General features: G+C 32.4%; 1 protein-coding gene across 3 annotated transcripts in view; it reads right to left on the bottom strand.

The window, feature by feature from the left end:
• HSF2BP (heat shock transcription factor 2 binding protein) overlaps nt 1–21,526 on the bottom strand; it is a 97,144-nt gene that overhangs the window by 23,046 nt on the left and 52,572 nt on the right. For all 3 annotated transcript variants that reach the window (XR_004232919.1, XM_031959216.1, XM_031959217.1), the window contains exons 5-6: nt 21,099–21,234; nt 17,604–17,721 (exon numbers count right to left, since the gene is read on the bottom strand). Coding sequence is in view for 2 of the 3 variants with exons in the window: in XM_031959216.1 (XP_031815076.1) it covers nt 17,604–17,721; nt 21,099–21,234 (254 nt within the window). In the remaining variant the exon portion in view is untranslated. The remainder of the gene's footprint in view (nt 1–17,603; nt 17,722–21,098; nt 21,235–21,526) is intronic.

Genomic DNA, 21,526 nt, shown 5'->3' with positions numbered 1-21,526 from the left:
AGAGAAAATCAACTGATCACCACCGAAAAAAGATCCCAAGATGAAAACTGATAAGAACATCATAGCTAAGTTTCAAAACTTCCAGGTCAAGGAGAAAATACTATAAGCAACTAGGGGAAAAAGTTAAATAATGTGGAACTACAGTAAGTATAACACAAGATGTAATAGCTTCTACATTAAAATATCAAAGGTGATGGAAGAATATATTCTGAAAAGCAAAGGAGCTGGTCTTGCAACCAAGAATAACTTGGTTATTTTTAGCCAGCAAAACTGTGCATTATCCTAAATGAGGAAAAAAAATGGATATTTAATGAACTAAAGAACTTTCAGGTATTTGTGAAGAAAAGACCAAAGCTAAATGGAAAATGTGACCTATTAGTTTCAGGAGAAACATAAAAGATAAACATTAAAGACAATTATAAAGGACTCGATAAAGTCAAAATCTTTGCTTCTTTTATGGGAAAATGTTATCTCTAACTCTTAAGAATGTTACTATTTCTTGGGTAATTTGAAAAAGAACACATATACAGAAGGCTTGTTATTAAGCTGAATTTGACAAAATGGTCCTAAAAATAAAAACTGAGTAGGGAGAGGTAAAATGGTGTGTGAATGGAAGAACTGCTGCAGTGAAGGTAGGAAGCTAATAGTGCTAGAAATTTTTCTCATCAGAACAGGATCAAAGAAAAAAATAACATACATTTATTGAAAGATAGTAAATAGGAAAGTGAGGGGATAGAATAAAAGATGGATTCCTAGAAGGGTGTATACAAATCAAGAAGCAGAAGAGTAAAAGGAGGCATTTCTTACAAGGGTGAGAAAATTAAGGAATAGGAAAAGATAAGGGAGACATTCCCTTTTTTTTGCATTGTATTATATTTCTATTTGTTTTGTTAAACATTCCAATTACATTTTAATGGTATTTTATTTTCCAAATATTTGCAAAGATAGTTTTCAACATTCATCTTTGCAAAAGCTTTTGTTCCAAATTTTCTCCTCCTATCCCTACTCCAAAGACAACATACAATCCAACATAAGTCAAACATGTGGAATTCTTCCAAACATTTCCATAGTCATCATGTTACACAAACACACACACACACACACACACACACACACACACACACAAACAATTAGATCAAAAGGGAAAAAAAACATGAGAAAGAAAAAAAATCAAGCAAGCAAACAAGAACAACAACAACAACAAAACAAGTGAAAATACTATCTCTGATCTATATTTGGTCTCCATAGTTCTTTCTAAGGATACAGAAGACATTTTCCATTATAAATCTATTGGAATTGCCTTGAATCACCTCATTGTTGAAGAGGCAATTCCATCACAGTTGATCATCCCATAATCTTGTTGTTACTATCTACAATATTCTCTTGGTTCTGCTTACTTCACTTAGAATCAGCTCATGTAAATTTCTCGAGGCTTTTCTGAAATCAGCCTGGAGAAATAATTTCTTATAGAATAATTTCTTATAGAATAATAATCACATTAATATACCATAATTTATTCATCCATTCCCCAACTGATGGACACTTATTCAGTTTCCAATTCTTTGCCACTAAAAGGGCTGCTACAAACATTTTTGCACATTTGGTTAATGGAGGCATTCTTAAAATAAAGACGAGGATAAAGAGGAACTTTTAGAAGGAATGTGGATTAGGGAGATAGTGGTTAATCATTTAGATGTTTAAGAAGAGACTTAGTTAAAAAAGAAGACAATAAAAAGTGATGAAAAACTTTGGATTTGGATTTGGAGGATTAGGAAAATGCGTACATCTAGTAATTATAACTTTGAATGTGAATGAGATTAATTCATCCATAAAATGGAAATGGATAACAGAATGGATTAAAAATCAGAATCCAAGATTATGTTGTTTACAAGAATATATTTTAAAATGAGAGTATAAATACATACTATACTATACAGCTACATAGAAATACATTTTTACATAGAATAAAAATAAAGGGCTGGAGTAGAATTTATTATGTTTCAGATGATACAAAAAAAAAAAACAAAGATAAGAATCATTATCTGAGACAGAGGTAAAGGTAAAATGGGCTTAATTAAAAGAGAAAAGCAGGGAAACTATATTATGACAAAATATGTGATAGATAATAAAGTAATATCAACACTAAGCCTATATTCACTAAATACTATACATCCAAATTTTTAAAGGAAAAGCTAAATGGAATTACAGATAGAAATAGCAAAACTATAATAGTGGGAGACTTCAATCTTCCTCTCTCAGAACTCAATAAAAATAACCAAAAAAAATAAGTCAAGGAAATGAATAGAATATTAGATAAGCTAGATATGGTAGATATCTAGAGAGAATTGAATGGCAATATAAACAAATACACTGTGAAAAAAAATTTTACAAAAATTGACTAAATATTAGAGCAAAACTTCAACTTAGAAAAGCAGAATATTAAATGCATTCTTTTCAGATTATAATGCAATAAAATTATATTTAATGAGGTGCCATGAAAACACAGATTAAAAATTAATTAGAAACTAAATAACCTAAATAATAAATAATCTAATCTTAAATAATAAATGCAGAAGAGGAAAAATTGGGAAAAGAAATGAGAATTGCAAGAAAATCATGAAAGAAGAATTAATAATTTGATAAAATAGGTATAAAAATTATTGAAGAAAATAACACAAAATCAGAATTGGTCAATGGTTAGAGAGGTACAAAAACCACTGTTAAAATTAGAATAGGTCAAGTGGAAGCTAATGGAACAAGGATAATGATATAATAGGAAAAAAAATAAAAGTAAAAAAATGAAAAAATAGAAAAATGTGACATCACATAAAAACAACTAACCAGGAAAATTGTTATGGGCCAGAACTTGAAACAAGGTGCTAAGTCAATGGAACTGAGAGACAATGGCTATTTAGCATGGTGCTTAACAGTTCTCTAGTTAAGTACATGTACTTAGTACTTACTATAGTTCTACAAGATTCACACCTTTGATAAGAGAGCATATATAAGCTAGGAGCCTCAGCCAGGATTCAGTCAGGGAGATTCAGAAACCAGAAAAAGCAGGCAGGAGCTCAAGCTCTCAGAACCAAGGCCAAACTGAAAGGCTCTCCAGAAAGCTGCCCAGCCCCAGGAAGGAGATAATAAAGGATCTGGACAATAAGAAAGCTAACCGGGCCACAGGAAAGGAGACAAGACTTGAAAAGAGATAATAAAGGATTTGGACCTTAATCCCGGGCTGCACTTGTGGTGATTATTGAACTGAAATGAAGGCTGCTCCCAGAGAACCCCAAGAAAACCCCAACAAGAGAATAATACATTTTAAAGAGAATATTACAGAAAACAGATCAAGAAAAGATCATTTAAGAATTATTGGACCATCACAATCAAAAAGAAAGAGTCTAGATATAATATTTTGGGAAATTATAAAGAAAAAACTGCCCAGAAAGCTTGGAAGCAGAGGGCAAAGTAGAGATTGGAAGAAACCACAGGTCACCTCCTGAAAGAAATTCCCCAAATGAAAATTCTCAGGAATAATATCAAATTTCACCATCTACCATATCAAGAATTAAATACCACAAGCAGCCAAAAAGAAATAATTCAAATACTGTGGAGCCACAATCAGGAATGTACAAAATTTGGCAGCAATCATTAGAAAGGAGGGGAAGTCTTAGAATATGATATTCTGGAAGGCAAAGGAGCTAAGATTACAACCATGAATAACCTCCCCAACAAATAAATCTCACAAAGGGAAAGCATTCTTTTTTTTTTTCTGAGACAACTGGGGTCAAGTGACTTGTCCAGGGTCACACAGCCAGGACATGTTTAAATGTCTGAGGTCACATTTGACCTCAGATCCTCCTAACTTCAGGACTGGTGCTCTATCCATTGCGCCACCTCGCTGCCCTAGGGAAAGTATTCTTGATGAAAAACCTAGAGCTAATACCCAGAAAAAGAACTCTGGGAGATGACTAAAAACCATTACATTGAATTCCCAATCCCTATATTTATGCACACCTGCATTTTTGACTTCCTTCACAAGCTAATTGTACAATAATTCAGAGTCTGATTCTTTTTGTACAGCAAAATAATGTTTTGGTCATGTATACTTATTGTGTATCTAAGTTATATTTTAATATATTTAACATCTACTGGTCATCCTGCCATTTAGGGGAGGGGGTGGGGGGGGTAAGAGGTGAAAAATTGGAACAAGAGGTTTGGCAATTGTTAATGCTGTAAAGTTACCCATGTATATATCCTGTAAATAAAAGGCTATTAAATAAAAAAAAAAGAAAGAAAAAAGAAAAACCTAGAGCTAAATAGAAAATTTGACATTCAAACACAAGACTCAAGAGAAATATAAAAGAGAAATCATAAAGAAACTTGATAAAGTCTAACTTGTATTCCTACATGAGAAGATAATACATCTAACTCCTAAGAACTTTGTTACTTTTAAGACAGTTAGATGCAAGGTGATTCAGGCCAGTTCCAATGGTCTTGTGATGAAGAGCGCCATCTGCACCTAGAGGGCTGTAGGACCTGAGTGTGTGTCACAACATAGTATTTTCACTTTTTTTTTTTTTTTACTGTTGTTTGCTTGTTATTTTGTTTTCTTTCTCATTTTTTCCCTTTTTGATCTGATTTTTCTTGTGCAGCATGATATTTGTGGAAATATGTATAGAAGAACTGCATATATTGAATTACTTGCCATCTGGGGAGGAGTGGGAAGGGAGGGGAAAAAATTTGGAATACAAGGTTTTGCAAAGGTGAATTTTGAAAATTATCTATGCATATTTTTGTTGGTTTTTTTGTTTTTGCTGAGGCAACTGGGATTAAGTGACTTACCCAGGATCACACAGCTACAGAAGTGTTAAGTGTCTGAGGCCAGATTTGAACTTAGGTCCTCCTGATTTCAGGGCTGGTGTATGCAAATGTTTTGAAAATAAAAAGCTTTAATAAAAAAAAAAAAGACAAAAGAGTCTACATAGACAAAGGGGAAACATTAATAATGTTTGAATCAACTGCAAAAAAAAAAAAAAAAAAGGAGGGGAGAGGTGAGAAAGAGTTAATCAACTGGGAGAAGGGGGAAGGGAGAGAAAGAATAACTGAAATTACCTCATGTTAAAAGAGGCACACAAAAAAGTTTTTATGGTGGAGGGGAAAATTGTGACAGGGTAGAGAAAAGCTTGAACCTTTTCAAACAGGAAAGTGGGGGGAGGGGAAAGGGATAAGAGAAAGAGGCTGTTTAGAGGCTGTTAAGAGAGAGTGTACATTAAGGGAGGTAATGATCAAAAGTAAAACAATCTTTTGATGAGTGACAGGGTAAAAAGAGAGTGAAAGAAGGATAAATAGAAGAAAATAAGAGGGAGAGAAATACACAGTATTTCATAGTATAGTAATCATAACTGTGAAAAGAATGAAATAATCCTAAGTATAAAAGAGGACAGATTAGAAAACAAAATCCAATATATTGTTTACAAAAAAAAAATATTTAAAACAGAAAGGCCCACACAGAATTAAAATAAGGAGCTAGATATGAATCTAATATGATTCAACTTAAGTAAAAAAAAAAAAAAAAGGTAGTAATTATAATCTCAGACCAAAAAACCCCCAAAATACATTTAATTAAAAGAGACAGTTAAGGAAACTACATTTTGCTTAAAGTAATGTCAATACAAAACATATATACATATATACATCAAATGGTATGGCATCCAAATTCTTGAAAGGAAAAGTTAAATAATAAAAGAAGGAAATAAATAGTTAAAAATATATTGTTGGGGGGGGGGACCTCCACTCATCTCTCTCAGAATGCAATGAATCTAAATATTAAATAAATAAGAAAGAAGTTAAGGAAATGAATAGAATTTTAGAAACATAAGATATGATAGACTTCTGGAGAAAATTATAAAGGAATAGAAACAAATATAACTTTTTTTTTCAGCCATATGTGACATTTTCACAAAAACTGATCATGTATTAGGGCTTAAAAACTTCCCAAATAAGTGAAGAAAAGCAAAAATATTAAATGCATCCTGTTGGGACCATAATTCAATAAAAATCACACTCAATTAAAAAGCCTCAAAAGCACAGATAAAAAAATTTTGGAGGAAATTTTTAAAAATTTATTTGGAAATTACATCATGTAACCCTAAAGTAGAGGTAGGAAATGTTCAGCCTGCAGGCCATATAAGGTCCACAAAATCATTTGTAAAATCATATGATGAGCTTAAAAGTAGGTAGAACAACCTCCCACAGCTTGAGTTCTATAAGTTGATAATTTTTTATGGCATAAGAATAATGTTACAGGGGAAGCTAGGTGGTGCAGTGGTTAGAGAACCAGCCCTGAAGTCAAAAGGACCTGAATTCAAATTTGACTTCAGACACTTAACACTTCCTAGCTGTGTGACCCTAAGCAAGTCACTTACCCCAATTGCCTTAGGGGGAAAAAATAATAATAATGTTACAAATATCCAAATGGACTTTGGCAGAAAAAAGGTTCCCCAACCCTGCTCTAATGAATAAGTGGGTCAAAAAAAAGTAATGAACTAAAAAGTAAGTAAAGGCATTCTCACAGTACCAGATCTCAAACTCTACCACAAAGCAGTAATCATCAAAAACAATCTGGTACTGGATAAGAAAAGAGTGGTTGGGGAGAGGGTTGATTACAGAAAAATCTGGGAAGATTTGTCTTTTATTTCTTGCATTTATCTTTGCAACATAGCTAATATGAAAATATGTTTTGTATTACTTCACATGTTTAATACTTCACATATTGCTTGCCTTCTCAATGGGTAGAGAAGGAAATGAAAGGAGGGAGAGAATTTGGAATCAAAACAACCAAATTAATGCCAAAAAATATTTTTTTTAAAAAAAGAGGAATAGAATGGTTGATCAATGAAATAGATTAGATATACAATACACAGTATGCAAAAATAAATTACCACAGTAACCTAGTGTTTGATAAACCCTAAAATCCAAGCAACTTTGCCAAGAATTCTTCAACAAAAGCTGTTGAGAACATTAGAAGGCAATTTGGCAAAAACTAGGCATGTATAAACACCTTACACAATATACCAAGCAATTCTCAAAATGGGTATATATGATTTAGACATAAAAGGTGATAGGATAAGCAAATTAGTGTGTACCAAGGGAAAAAAAATGCCTGTCAGACCTATGGATAGAGAAAGAATGAATTCATGACTAAATAAGAAAGAGAAAGATCATAGGAAATAAAGTAGATAATTTTAAGTTCGTGAAATTAAAACGGGGTTATATAAACAAAGCTAATACAGCCAAAATTAGAAACAAAGTAAGAAAGTGAAGGGGGAACTTTTACAAATTTCTCTGATAAAGGTCTCATATTTCAAATATATACAGAACTGAGCCAAATTTATAAGAGTGAAACATTTTCATATGTTTCCTATAAAGAATGGTATATGAAACCACAATCTCTCTCAGTTTGTTGCTGGTTTTAAGTATATAATAAAAATTAACATTAATTTCATAACTGTTCAGGTTACTTAAGTAACTCTTTCCCTTTTTTTTTTTTTTTTTTAACATTATTGGCTCCCTGCTATTCAGCAATTTTTAACAGTCTACCTTTTAACAAATAAGTCTAGTCAAGCAAAAATATAGTCAAGCAAAAATTACATATATAGGCCATGTGTAAAAATGTATGACCTAGTCTACATTATCAATCTATCACCTCTCTGTCAGGAAATAAACAAGTAGTATGATTCATCATTACTTCTCTGGAATCATCATTGATATTTTGTGTTGATCTTTTGTCGTTTGTTTAGCTTTCCTAAATTGAAGGGCTTATTCATAGTTATATACATTGTATATAATATACACCTTGTGTATAATATTCATAGTAAATTGTTCTTTTCTAAATTATTTCTTCCTGCAGGATATTGTTAGCATTAGTTTAACCTATAATATATCTTCATTACAGAAGACCTGTTTGTATATTTGTTTTTTATGTTTGCACACACCTATCTACAACTTCAGTTTTTGACTCAGGACATTGTGCCAGGGCTAGAATCTGACCTACCCTGCACTACGAGATATAATAATTAGGTCCAGGTCTTATGTCCAGCTAAAATTCAGAAATGGGACAGTGTTCTACCAAAACAATATCCTGCCTTCATTATTATTGTCTGGAAGCTAATGTCTTATTATCCTAAGTAAGATGCTGTCTGAGTTCAGAACCCTTGCTTTTTTCCCCCACAGTCCTTACTTTGGATTTTAGACTTGACCTGGAACTAAGGCTTGACAAGATGTTAGTATCAAGCCCCACCCAAAGATATAGTCTGCAATTCCTATTTATCTCCTAGGGCTTTCTTCAAACAGGTAATGTTGGTTGAGTGCATTTCCATGTGCAGCTTTCAATTTTGGTTCCTGAAGACCAAAACGTGAATCATACTGGCTCATTTTCTTGTATAGTTTACTTATCCAAGAGACCAAGGCTTCAGGCATCATATCAAGTGGCCCAACTTTGATTCACAGTTGCTTCAAACTTGTATCTCATTCAAAGCAATCCCAATAGACTTTAGATAGAAAATACCATCTGCATCCAGAAAAAGAACTAAGGAGAATGAATGTAAATCAACACATGCTATGTTCACTTCTTTTTTTCTGTTTTTTTATCTCTCTCATGTTTTTTTCCCTTTGTTCTGATTTTTCTCTCCCAACATGATTCATAAAACAATATGTGTTAAAAATAAATTTTTAATTTTTTTTAAATACCAAAAAAACTTGTATCCCAGAGTGTGCTGTGACCAATCTACTCTCTGCTCTCATCCAATTGGCTTCATGCAGTTTATTGGTCAAATCATTCACCCAGGGTTAGGATCTGACCCTTGGCATTTTCCTATTTTTTAAAAGAAAACATAGCTAGATCACAATTAATTTCAGTTCTAATAATGCAAAATTCAATATAGTATAAATTATAAAAATGTTACCAGGCAAGCAAAAGTTTAATGAGTCAAAATTCAATTAAGTGACTAACACAAGCTAATTGAGGGTTTTAACATACTGTTAAATCATCAGGCTAAACTTGCCAGGTATGGATGTGATATGCTGTTGTATTTTATATTATCAATAGTTGTGATAATTTTTCTAAAAAAAGACTTTTAACAAAATTAATAAAAGGAAGAATAATAATACTTCCAATGGAAACACTACAATGCAAAAAAGAAGCTTGATGCTACAGTAGAAAAAAGTTTCTTATAATTCAATGGCATAAAAATGGTCACAGTTACTCTAAAATAGGATATAATGTCAGAGTGTTTAAATCTTTGTTACAGAATATTAAAAATATGCAGGCAAAACAAAAGAAAAAAGCAGTTACATCCACTTTTTGTGGTTTGCAAATAACTACAAAAAAGAGAAAGTACTATAGTGACAGATGAAATATCTTTTATCTATATGGATTAAAGACTGAAATCTAAAATGCATTTCTTTTACCAAAAAAAGCCATTCAAACAAAAGATTCCAGTTTATTTAAGGCAGTGAAAGAAAATAGAAAAGCAGATAGATAAAAACTTATAATAAGAGCTTATTGATTCAATCATTTTTAAAATTGAGTTCAATTACATAATGTTATAATTAAAGAAGAAGCAGCCAAGTGAAGATAATAATATGCAGTTACTATCCTAATTTTTGTAGAAAACAACTGAATAAACAAAATTTGAGTGTGCATAAAACCAGCTTCTTCCACAAAAGGATGCCTTCCAAAACTTACATTTCAAGAAAGTAAAAACTCAACCTCGATTTAAAGTATCTATGAACTACCTAACACTTTTATTGGGAGATAATAGAAGGTAAAGCAGAAGATGATTTTAAATTAAAATCATCACATTTATTAGACTAGACATTTTTTCTTTTTTTTTTTTTTTAATTATAACTTTTTACTGACAGAACCCATGCCTGGGTAATTTTTTTTACAACATTATCCCATGCACTCACTTCTGTTCGGACTTTTCCCCTCCTTCCCTTCATCCCCTCCTCCAGATGGCAAGCAGTCCTATACATGTTAAATATGTCACAGTATATCCTAGATACAATATATATGTATGCAGAACCAAACAGTTCTCTTGTTGCACAGGAAGAATTGGATTCAGAAGGTAAAAATAACCTGGGAAGAAAAACAAAAATGCAAACAGTTTATATTCATTTCCCAGTGTTCTTTCTTTGGGTGTAGCTGCTTCTGTCCATCATTGATCAATTGAAACTGAGTTAGATCTTCTCTTTGTCAAAAAAATCCACTTCCATCAGAATAGATCCTCATACAGTATCCCTGTTGAAGTATATAATGATCTCCTGGTTCTGGTCATTTCACTTAGCATCAGTTCATGTAAGTTTCTCAAAGCCTCTCTGTATTCATCCTGCTGGTCATTTCTTACAGCGCAATAATATTCCATAACATTCATATACCACAATTTACCCAACCACTCTCCAATTGATGGGCATCCATTCATTTTCCAGTTTCTAGCCACTACAAACAGGGCAGCCACAAACATTTTGGCACATACAGGTCCCTTTCCTTTCTTTAGTATCTCTTTGGAATATAAGCCCAGTAGAAACACTGCTGGATCAAAGGGTATGCACAGTTTGATAACTTTTTGAGCATAGTTCCAAATTGCTCTCCAGAATGGCTGGATGTATTCACAATTCCACCAACAATGTATCAGTTAGACATTTTCTAAGAGGCTACAATGATTGACTGCTTCCAGTTTTGGGAAGTGAAATAAGAAAAGGTAACAGAAATAGATGGACCTGATCATAGTAAATTCGGGGAAAATATTTTCTCTCCAGAAAAATTAATTTAGAAGTTGACTTAGAAGTCAAAGAAAATAGCTACTGAGTTGCATAAATAAGATGGATCTTCAGTCTGTACTTTATACAATAAGACCAAGAATCCAATGATTCTCTCTTCAGAACTGTTGCTATTCATCCAACAATAGCCTACCAGCTAGTAGTTATTAATAACCATTTTTCTTATCTTCTAGCTTTGAAACCCGATTCATTTACCTCCAGTCAAATGGTCCATGGTAGAACTTCAGGAAACACCCCTGGATTAAAGAAGTCTCTTGAAAAAGAATGAGTTGACTAAAGTGTGTCTTTGAAGATTAGTTTTCAAGTTATTTCAGCCCAGTTGTTGAAAAATATTACAAGGAAAAAACTATCTCATTACTCATTTTAGGTAACACTGGCTCATCCAACTATACTGAGAATGTGAGCATGTAAATTCCCCAAGTTGTAGATAAAGCTCTCTGTACTTATTAGCACCAAAAAAAAAAAAAAAAGCTTTAGTCTATGCTGCTAAAATAGTTTAAATGATAATAACAATGTTTTCATCAACATAGTAAAAACATATCTTTAGGTATAATCTTCAGTAATTTTTTAAGAATAAATTTTAAATTTTGCTTTCATTAATCAACTGTATTGTTGTTCAGTCAATAGTGATCTTCAGTAATTTTTTTTATTTTAAATTTTGCTTTCCAGAACTAGTTATTAAATATTTATTAAATATCTATTATGTGTTAAACACTATGCCAAACAATGGGAATACAAGGAAAAGTATAAAAGATAGTTATTAAAATTTATAGGCTAATGACAATGAGAACACACAAAAAAAAACTATGCAACAAATTACACACAAGATAAATTAAAAACAATCAACCGAAGGAAGGCCCTAAAAATAAAGGGGGCCGTGAGAAAAGGTTTCCACTAGAAGGTGATATTTCAGGTAGGGCTTGAAGGAAGCCCAGGAAGCTAGGGGGCAGAGATGAGGAAGGAAAACATTCCAGATATGGATGATATTCAGTGAAAATGCCTAGAATGAGAATATAGAGTTTCACATTTGAAGAATGACAAAGAGGCCTCTTCTTCCTTAAATGGATCCAGTATATGGCAGTAGGTCAAAGAAGTAAGCTATAAAATGACTGATTGTAATAAACCTGAATTAGAAATACATTTTTTGAGCAGAACCAGGAGATCATTATATACCTCGACAATGATACTGTATGAGGATATATTCTGATGGGAGTGGATTTCTTTGACAAAGAGAAGATCTAGCTCAGTTTCAATTGATCAAGGATGGACAGAAGCAGCTACACCCAAAGAAAGAACACTAGGAAATGAATGTAAACTGCTTGCATTTTTGTTTTTCTTCCCGGGTTATTTATACCTTCTAAATCCAATTCTCCCTGAGCAACAAGAGAACTGTTTGGTTCTGCACACATATATTGTATCCAAGATCTACTGTAACCTATTTAACATGTATAGGACTGCTTGCCATCTGGGGGAGGGGGTGGAGGGAGGGAGGGGAAAAAATCGGAACAGAAGTGAGTAAAAGGGATAATGTTGTAAAAAATTACCCTGGCATGGGTTCTGTCAATAAAAAATTATTTTAAAAAAAAGAAATACATTTTTATTATCCTTTGTTGCTTTGTTATTTGTGTTTTCGTTAGCCTGGAAACAATTTATAATATGTTTTACATAAAATTAAAATTTTGAATGAAGCAATTTTGAATCATGTGATCACTTCAAGGGGTTTATTATTTGCATTAAACTGGACCTAGTTGTATTCATGATATAGACAGGCATGAGGCTTCTGGGTATCATTCTCTACTCCAGAATCATATTTTCCAACATTTTTCATCATCTTTGTCTTTACTTTTTGAATATACATGATAAGCATTTGCAAAAAAATAAAAATAAAACCAAACATAAATAGGAAAGTAATTAAATTTTTGTGCCAATATCCTTTACAGAAGTAGAAAAATTCTATATACTAAAGAAGGGAAAGGGACCTGTATGTGCCAAAATGTTTGTGGCAGCCCTGTTTGCAGTGGCTAGAAACTGGAAAATGAATGGATACCCATCAATTGGAGAATGGTTGGGTAAATTGTGGTATATGAATGTTATGGAATATTATTGCGCTGTAAGAAATGACCAGCAGGATGAATACAGAGAGGCTTTGAGAGACTTACATGAACTGATGCTAAGTGAAATGACCAGAACCAGGAGATCATTATATACTTCAACAGGGATACTGTACGAGGATCTATTCTGATGGAAGTGGATTTTTTTGACAAAGAGAAGATCTAACTCAGTTTCAATTGATCAATGATGGACAGAAGCAGCTACACCCAAAGAAAGAACACTGGGAAATGAATGTAAATTGTTTGCATTTTTGTTTTTCTTCCCAGGTTATTTTTACCTTCTGAATCCAATTCTTCCTGTGCAACAAGAGAACTGTTCGGTTCTGCACACATATATTGTATCTAGGATATATTGGGACATATTTAACATGCATAGGACTGTTTGCCATCTGGGGGAGGGGGTGGAGGGAGAGAGGGAAAAAGTCGGAATAGAAATGAGTACAAGGGATAATGTTGTAAAGAAATTTTTTTCAAAATAAAAAAAAAAAGAAAAATTCTATAAAACCCTCAAAAATACCCTTCAAAGTAGAAATGTATTTTAATACTATGAAAGAATATTAAAAATATTTTAGCAAAACTGAAAATATTAGGAAATAATATTTTAACCATTTCCAGACTTTTCTCTTGAATTAAGTAGGACAAAAGAATAGGAAGCAAAATTTTAAAAAAGAAGAGTTATCCTTTATCAGCCTTACCCACTGAAGTAATTGGGTTACTGAGTCATCTGGAGCATTCTCTTCTTTTGTAATTAGCAATTAGCACTATGGATCAGCATGTATAAGTAGCTTAGTTAGGCCTTTTCAAACTTTTTCTTTATTGGTGAGATATTTCTATTAGACCAAATTTCATGTCAAGAAACCTGGACTAGGGACAGGAAAACCCAAACCTTTAATCCCTACTTGAGCATAACGCTCAATAACCCAAATTTACAGGATGTCAATCGTCTAAACATATAGAAAAAATGGCCCTAATTCATGCAGACCATTTTCAAGGTTTATATGCCCAGTCTGAATTACAAATTCCTTGATTAGAGGGCAGTTAGATGGAGCCATAGATAGAGCACCAGCCCTGAAGTCAGGAGGACCTGAATTCAAATTTGACTTCAGACATTTAACATTTCCTAGCTGTGTGACCTTGGGCAAGTCACTTAATTCCAAATGCCTTAACCAAAAAAAAAAAAAAAATTAATTCCTTGCTCAGTAAAAGTGAAAAATCTTTGTTCCTGCATCTAAATTCAGCAAAGATAGAGAGGGGTTTATAAGATTTGGGGTCAAAGAATATTTGTATTAGGGATGGGCAGAATTATGTTAAAAGTATATATGGGTAGAAATACTACACCTGCCTTGGACTCACATCAAAAAAGGATAAATTGCCAAAAAATTTGTTCACAGGATATAATAGGTTTTCAGCTCAAAATATCTAAGTAACTAGAAATAAAAATATTTTAAACCTGAAAAGAAATTATAATACAAGAAGCAACCATCAAGGAACAGAATCCTGATAAAGTAGACCATAGTTTTAGGTACACCATCTATTCCCTTCTACTTGTTAGGAAGACATTGTCAGAGTCTATGGCTTCTCTTTTCCTAAAACTGTAATGCTTCTGAGCTTTCTGCTTGTCTTTCTATTAATCACCCAGTTGTTTAATAGAATTAGTCTTGCTATATGGTCCTACCAAAATAAGACTATTAAATTAGAGATTGAATTATTTTCTTACAAGTTAATATAGAGTTTGGGGGAGGTAAAGGAAGCCTAAACATTCACATATGATTCACATATTCTTTAAAAGACTGTTAAAGTTTAAAAAAAGATATGAAATATATAAAATTTTTGGTAATCAAGCTACCAAAGCATACAAATTCAATTACAAGAAATAAAGAAATAAGAAACAATTTAAATAGTGGAAGTTGTTCCTCCTTTGTTTTTGAAGAGGACCAATGACATCACAGTTCAAAAATGAATACATTCATAAAAGAAATTAGGAATGAATTTAGGTCAGAAATTGAAGCTCTCAACACAGAATTATAAAAGAGCACAATAAGAAACACTGAATCTACCATGGAAAATCTCTCTAAAGAAACAGCTTTGGAAAAATAGATTAACAAATTTGGAACACAAAAATACTGAAAGGAAGGGAAAGGATTTAGCCACAAAGAAGCAAAAAGGCAACAATATCAATGGATCAAATGAATTCTACATAAGTCAATGTGAATGGCCTTTAAAATGGGATATGAAGGGGCAGTTAGGTGGCACAGTGGATAGAGCACCAGCCCTGAAATCAAGAGGACCTGAGTTCAAATGTGGTCTCAGACACTTAACACTTTCCGGGCTGTGTGACCCTAAGCAAGTCACTTAACCCCAATTGCCAAGGAAGGAAGGAAGGAAGGAAGGAAGGAAGGAAGGAAGGAAGGAAGGAAGGAAGGAAATCTCCTCTAACCACATCCTTTTAAGCTAGGGCTCCATCCATTAGAGTTACTCATCTCTGAATTCTATTTGTCCACTCCAGTTAGTAACTCCTAGATCCTTCCTCTATATCCCTCTACCCTTTCTCCAACACACACAGCCCAACCAAAAACCAAACAAAAACAAACAAAAATAGTGCTCTCTATAGAGAAAGAGGAGAAGGGAGTTCCATGCCCAAAATTAGGCATGGGACTCCCTGAGCTCGGGCTAGGCTCTCCAGGATCTGGACAGCACTAAGGACACCTCAATCATGGGGCCAGAGAGGGAAGGAAGGAAGGAAGGAGAGAGGGAGGGAGGGAGGGAAGGAAGGAAGGAGGGAGGAAAGGAAGGAAGGAGGGAGGGAAGGGGGAGGGAGAGAGGGAGGGAAAGAGGGGGGAGGGAGGGAGATAGGCTATGAAGAGATAATTTAAGGATTACAAGTCTCCTTCAAATATATGACAAATTAAAAGTTTTACATACCATGCTATAGAAAATAATATAAAATAAGTGCTATATATAACCAAAAATCAATTAAGAGAATCCACAATTTGTCACCAGAATAAAATCCATTTTTTCTAAACTTTGAGACAAGCAATGATTATACTTAATTTTAAATACATACAGCAAAAGGTGCAGATATCCAGAAGAAAGATTATAAATATGAAGGAAAATACAATTCAAATTGCAAAGAATTAGTCTGAAGGTATAAGAAATCAGAGAAGAGAAGAGAATACAGTCCAAAAGTACAGAACTGCAATAATATACCATAAAACTGAGCCTAATCACTGACCAAAAAAAAAAAAAAAGATGTACATTCAAGGAAAAAAAAGACTTTGGGGAATTGCTGCAAAAAAAAACAAAACAAAACAAAAACAAAAACAAAAAATCAAAGGTGAACAGATTATTTTATCTATAAATACTCCCAAAGAGAAGTACAACAAAGGTAATTACAACTATAAAGAAGAGACTAGGGAATGAAATATTTGCAACCTCATGAATTATCATTAACTTTGCAAAAAGGACAAAAATAAAATTGATTATCAAATGAAATAATCTGCTTTGACACATCAGTGTCATATACTACCAAAAAACCAAGTGAAGTGAAGCAAGAAAGCAAATCTGAACTTAAACATCTCTTCCTATTTCTTGTATCATCAAAGGCAGAGATTATTAAACTTGGAGTTTCAATATGTAGCAAAATTTTAGTTTAATTTCACAAACATTCCTCATTTATGCTATACCACATACATATGTATTTTAACTAGAGTGGATTAAAACTAATTATGACCATAGTATTATAGATGAATTTATGAAAAAGAAAGGATTCAAAAAACTATTAAATTCAACTCTCTCATTTTATAAAGTATCTGAGGCACACAGAGGTTAAGTAATTTGACTAGTATCAGAGCTAATTATTGTATGAAGCAGGATTCAAATTCACGTTTTCCTCACTCCAAATTTAGCATTCCATTCACTATGTCTTACCTTGAGATGTTAGAAAATCCTGTTTGTAAATTAGTGATTGGCTTAAAGAACTGAAGTTCAGCATCTGAACTGATCTGAATTCATATTTAAATGAATGAATCTGAATTCAATGTCTGTATATGAATATATATGTACAAACACGCAAAAGATAGATAGCACATAGGTGCATGTGCACAGATATTAATGAGCATGGATGTATGAGCACATTTGTATATATATGTGTGTTGTCCCAAAAGTCTTAGTACAGTTTTTAGGTTTAATAGTTCCTCATATACATGAGAAGCAGAGTGCATAGATACCTGGTCTTGATGCTAGAAAGATCTGACTGACATAGATAACTGTGACTCTGAATAAGTAATTTAACGTCTCTGTACTCTAAGCAACTCTCTAATACTGTATGTTGCATAGAAAATACTGACTTGCATATTAGGAGTTTCCTCACCAAAGTTCCCAATGCCAATGAATCGCAGGTTCAATCCATATTCCTAAGTATATGTGGATATGGATATACATGTCCACATACATGCACATATAGTGTGTGTACATACATCTAACTATATACACATATACATACACAAGACAATATTCCTTTAATTAACCAAGAAATTTATCCTGTTTTTTTAAAGGAATGTTCCCAAGTGAATTGAGCTTAACTAGATAGATTAGTTCGATACATTCTAAGCAATAAGAAAATAATTTTCATCTTTTTAATATTATCTATCATACACTTTGAGTTTGGTACACTGTCCTGGCTTCAAGTCTTCCAGAAGTTGCATTATTGTGTCCAGCAGCACACGACTTGAATTAACCAGGAATTCACGACCACAAGCTATTGCAGCAACATCTACAACAGAAATATAAAGTAAAGTTCATTGTTAAATTTCACATGGTTACGAGATTTAGTTACAAGAGGTTGATCTTAATGTATAATATCTGATTCAAGCTTCAGAAGTACAGAATGTATTCAAAACCCAAGAATTATTTTAGCCCAAGAACTGACAAGCCATAAAGCTGTACAATCATGGTATTTTAACTAAAATAGTTGAGATAGCCCTATTATGATGAACAAACAACTCCATTTACAATGAAACATTGTTTTAATTTAATTAAAGCATGTATTTAGGAGTAAAATAATTAGTGTATTTTGCTCCCAGACATTTAGATGCAGACTAAATGTCTATTAAATTGTTTTTACTTAAATACTAGATAAGGGGAAAGGCAGCTGACTACTATAGCAAGATGAGGGAAGAGAATGCCTGTCTCAAAATATATTTGTGTTTACTAACGACTTTTAATCAAGATGATGAAGTCACAAGTTACTATGTGGGATCAGAAGAAAAACAGAGAAAGTATCACCACCACTGATAAAATGGCTTTATATATGGTCACTAATGCCATATGAGGAAATTGAGGCAAGGTGAAATTAAGTGATTTATACAGGGTAACATTGCTAGTAATTGTCTGAGGTTTTATTTGAACTCAAATCCTCCTGATTCTAGGATCAATGCTCTCTATCCATTGCACCACCTAGAGCTGCCTCAGACTATGTGACCTTGGACACATTTAACATCTCCCAACCTCAGTTTATTTATTTGAACAAAGGAGACAGTAATAGCACTTATGTCCTAGAACTATTGTAAGAATCAAGGGATAATATATACAAATGTTTTGCAAACCTTTAAAAAAAATCTATAAAGGTTAGCTAAAGAAATAGGGATATCCAAAATTTCTCCAAGGGTTCTGGCAACATTTAGGCAATCGAACTTAGGGTTCAAACAAAAATTTTTCTTTGGATCATTGCGTAGGGCAATTAAAATTTCCAATCAACTTAAAAAAAATCCTCAGAAAGGTGTGGGGCTCATAAAGGGATAAAGCACTTGGGATTTATTATTCTGAATTTCTAGGTCATCAGGCAAATCTTACCTTATAAGCATCTCAAACAGTTTAGAATTATGTCACTATAAAAGCAAGTAGCCTAGGTCTACTAAACAAGTACTAAAAAATGAAGTTGTATTAATATCACAAACTCCAAATTGTTAATTTAGTTTCTAGACTCATAATAAGCACAGTAATATAGCATATATCAGTATGTTATAATATGCAAGTATTCATAGCTCAAATAAACTGATATGCACTCTGGGAGAGGCATTTTAAAAGCCTCCATGAGTGTGGCTAGTTTATTTATTTAGGCAATTGTGTTGCTCCCTTCTTCAGGAAATCAGAGAAATTGCACATGAAATAAAGGGAAAAGAGAAAGGATACATTTTTCTTACACATTAAAACTACTCATGATTATATAACCTTGAAGGGTGAGTATAGAATCAAATGCCCCCTCTATGATCTGATAAGTGTCAGGTCCCTTTCCTTACCACCTTTTTTTCATATTTGTTATTATCTTGCCTATTTAAATATAGTGATTTTTTTGTAATTTGATGGTTATGGCACTAAGTATGTCAATTTAAGTAGTAATGTCACTCATCATTACCATTATTGTTATTTATATTTTATTATATATTTCCTATATTTCTAGAAATGTGTTATTTATTAAAAGACAAATAATTGATGAATCATTAATTTTGGATGGGCAACTCCTATCTCTCTCATTTTGTAAACATTTTTCTTGACTTATTTGATATAGTTATAATTTCTAGAACTATAGCAAATAATAGTGGTGACAATGGACATACTAACTTTACCTTTTTTATTTAAAAGGCTTTCTGTTCCTTTCTTTCAGATAATGTGAGTTCTCAGTTTTAGAGAAATGCAATTTATCATATTAAGGAAAAGTCCACTTATTCCTATACTTTGTAACATTTTAAATCTAAACAAGAATTGTATTTCATCAAAAAGCTTTTTTGAATGTATTAATGCAATTATAAAATTTTGATTGTTCTTATTACTTATAAGAAATTCAACATATAATTTAAAATAGTCTTAATTGTCTGCTAATCTTTCTGACCTCCATTCTGTTGTTCTCTTCCATAACATTTTTTTAAAAAATACTTCAATGATCCTCATTTTTTTTCTTTTCTTCCCTTTTTTTTTTTTTTTTTTTTTTTTTTTTTTGGTTACCCTACTTTTAATCCTCATTTCATCACAATACAGTGAGATCCTCCATTATTATGGTTTTACTGTCTATTCTAGTTGTATTTGTGTGTGTGACCATCCACCGCATAGGCATATATATATGATAATGATATTCATTTGTTATTTAAGGAGCCTATAAGCATAATGTAGATTTTATTTTTATAGTTATCTTTTCTGAAATCATGACTGCTATCTGAAGTTTTCTGATTTGGGTTAGGATTTTTAAGTTTCTACTCAGTTCTGACCTTTTCATCAAGAATATTTGGAAGTCTTCTACTTCATTAAAGATTTACTTTATCCACCTATAGAATTATACTGAATTTTGCCAAATAGGTTTATTCTGGTTTGTAAACTGCTATCTTTTGCCTTTTGGAATAACACATTCCAAAATCTTCTCTTTAAAAGAGTAAGAGCCACGTATTCTGTGATCTTGACAATGATTCCTTGGTACTTGAACTCTTTCTTTTTTGGTACTTAATTTTCTTTGATCCAGGAACTCTAGACTTTTGTTATGACCTTCCTGACAGTTTTTATTTTGAGGTTTCTCTTGAGAGATACTAGGTTCTTTGTATTTTCACTTTGTCCTCTGTTTCTAATCTATATGGATAGTTTTTCTTTATTATTTTCTCATATTCAGATTTTTTAAATTAAAATGATCTGCAAGGATCTAATTTCATTCCAATCCTGACCCTGAACCACCATATCAGACCCTGGCTCAGGGCAGCATGGTTTTCTTATATTCACTTTAAAGGATTTCTCTATGAAGCCTTTGAAAAACCAAATTAGCACTTAACTTAGCACACATATTAGTACACAGACTAAACATGGTAACATAAAGGGCTAATTTGAAAAGAACTAAAGCTTTGAATTTTTAAAGTGTTTCCTCATTTAAACATAAAACCAATAAAATATTAACTTCCGAATTTTTAAATATAAATTTTAATTAAACTTTAAAATTATTAAATTTAATTATTAATTTTAAATTTTTTAATTAATTAATTAATGAGTACTGTGTCTCAAACCACATGCTAAATCTTGTGTGCATATATAACTCAACAAAATGTGCTAGCCATGTCAATATAACATATTCTATAAACTATATTTAAAGAAAAATGACCTTCAAAAATGACTTACTTGTTATAATTCCAGCCAAAGCAAATACAAATTGATTTTCATCAGAATCCAGCTCCTGTTTTATATTCCCATCAAGTGATTTTACAAAACTTTCCATTGTTTGTCCAGTGATATTGAAAAACTTCAATGCCTTATCCTGTAAGTTTGAGAAAGAACAATTAAAAAGTCATTCTCCTTTAAAGCTTTTAATAAAAACAGAACAGGAACAGTACTCTTTTTACAGGACCAATTAAATCAATTAAACAAAAAATTAAGCACCTACTCAGTGCAAAACACCAAAATGGATCATAAATACAAGATAATTTCTGGAGAAAAGAGAACACTAACAACTGGCAGAATTAGGAAAAGGTTTTGTATAGGAAGTGGCACCTGAGTTGTGCTTTTGAAAGAAATGTAGAATTCTACAAGGCACAAACATAAGAAACACA

This window comes from Sarcophilus harrisii, chromosome 3, assembly GCF_902635505.1.
Source record: "Sarcophilus harrisii chromosome 3, mSarHar1.11, whole genome shotgun sequence".
NCBI classification, from domain to species: Eukaryota; Metazoa; Chordata; class Mammalia; order Dasyuromorphia; family Dasyuridae; genus Sarcophilus; species Sarcophilus harrisii.
This window is presented reverse-complemented; position numbering and strand designations above follow the sequence as displayed.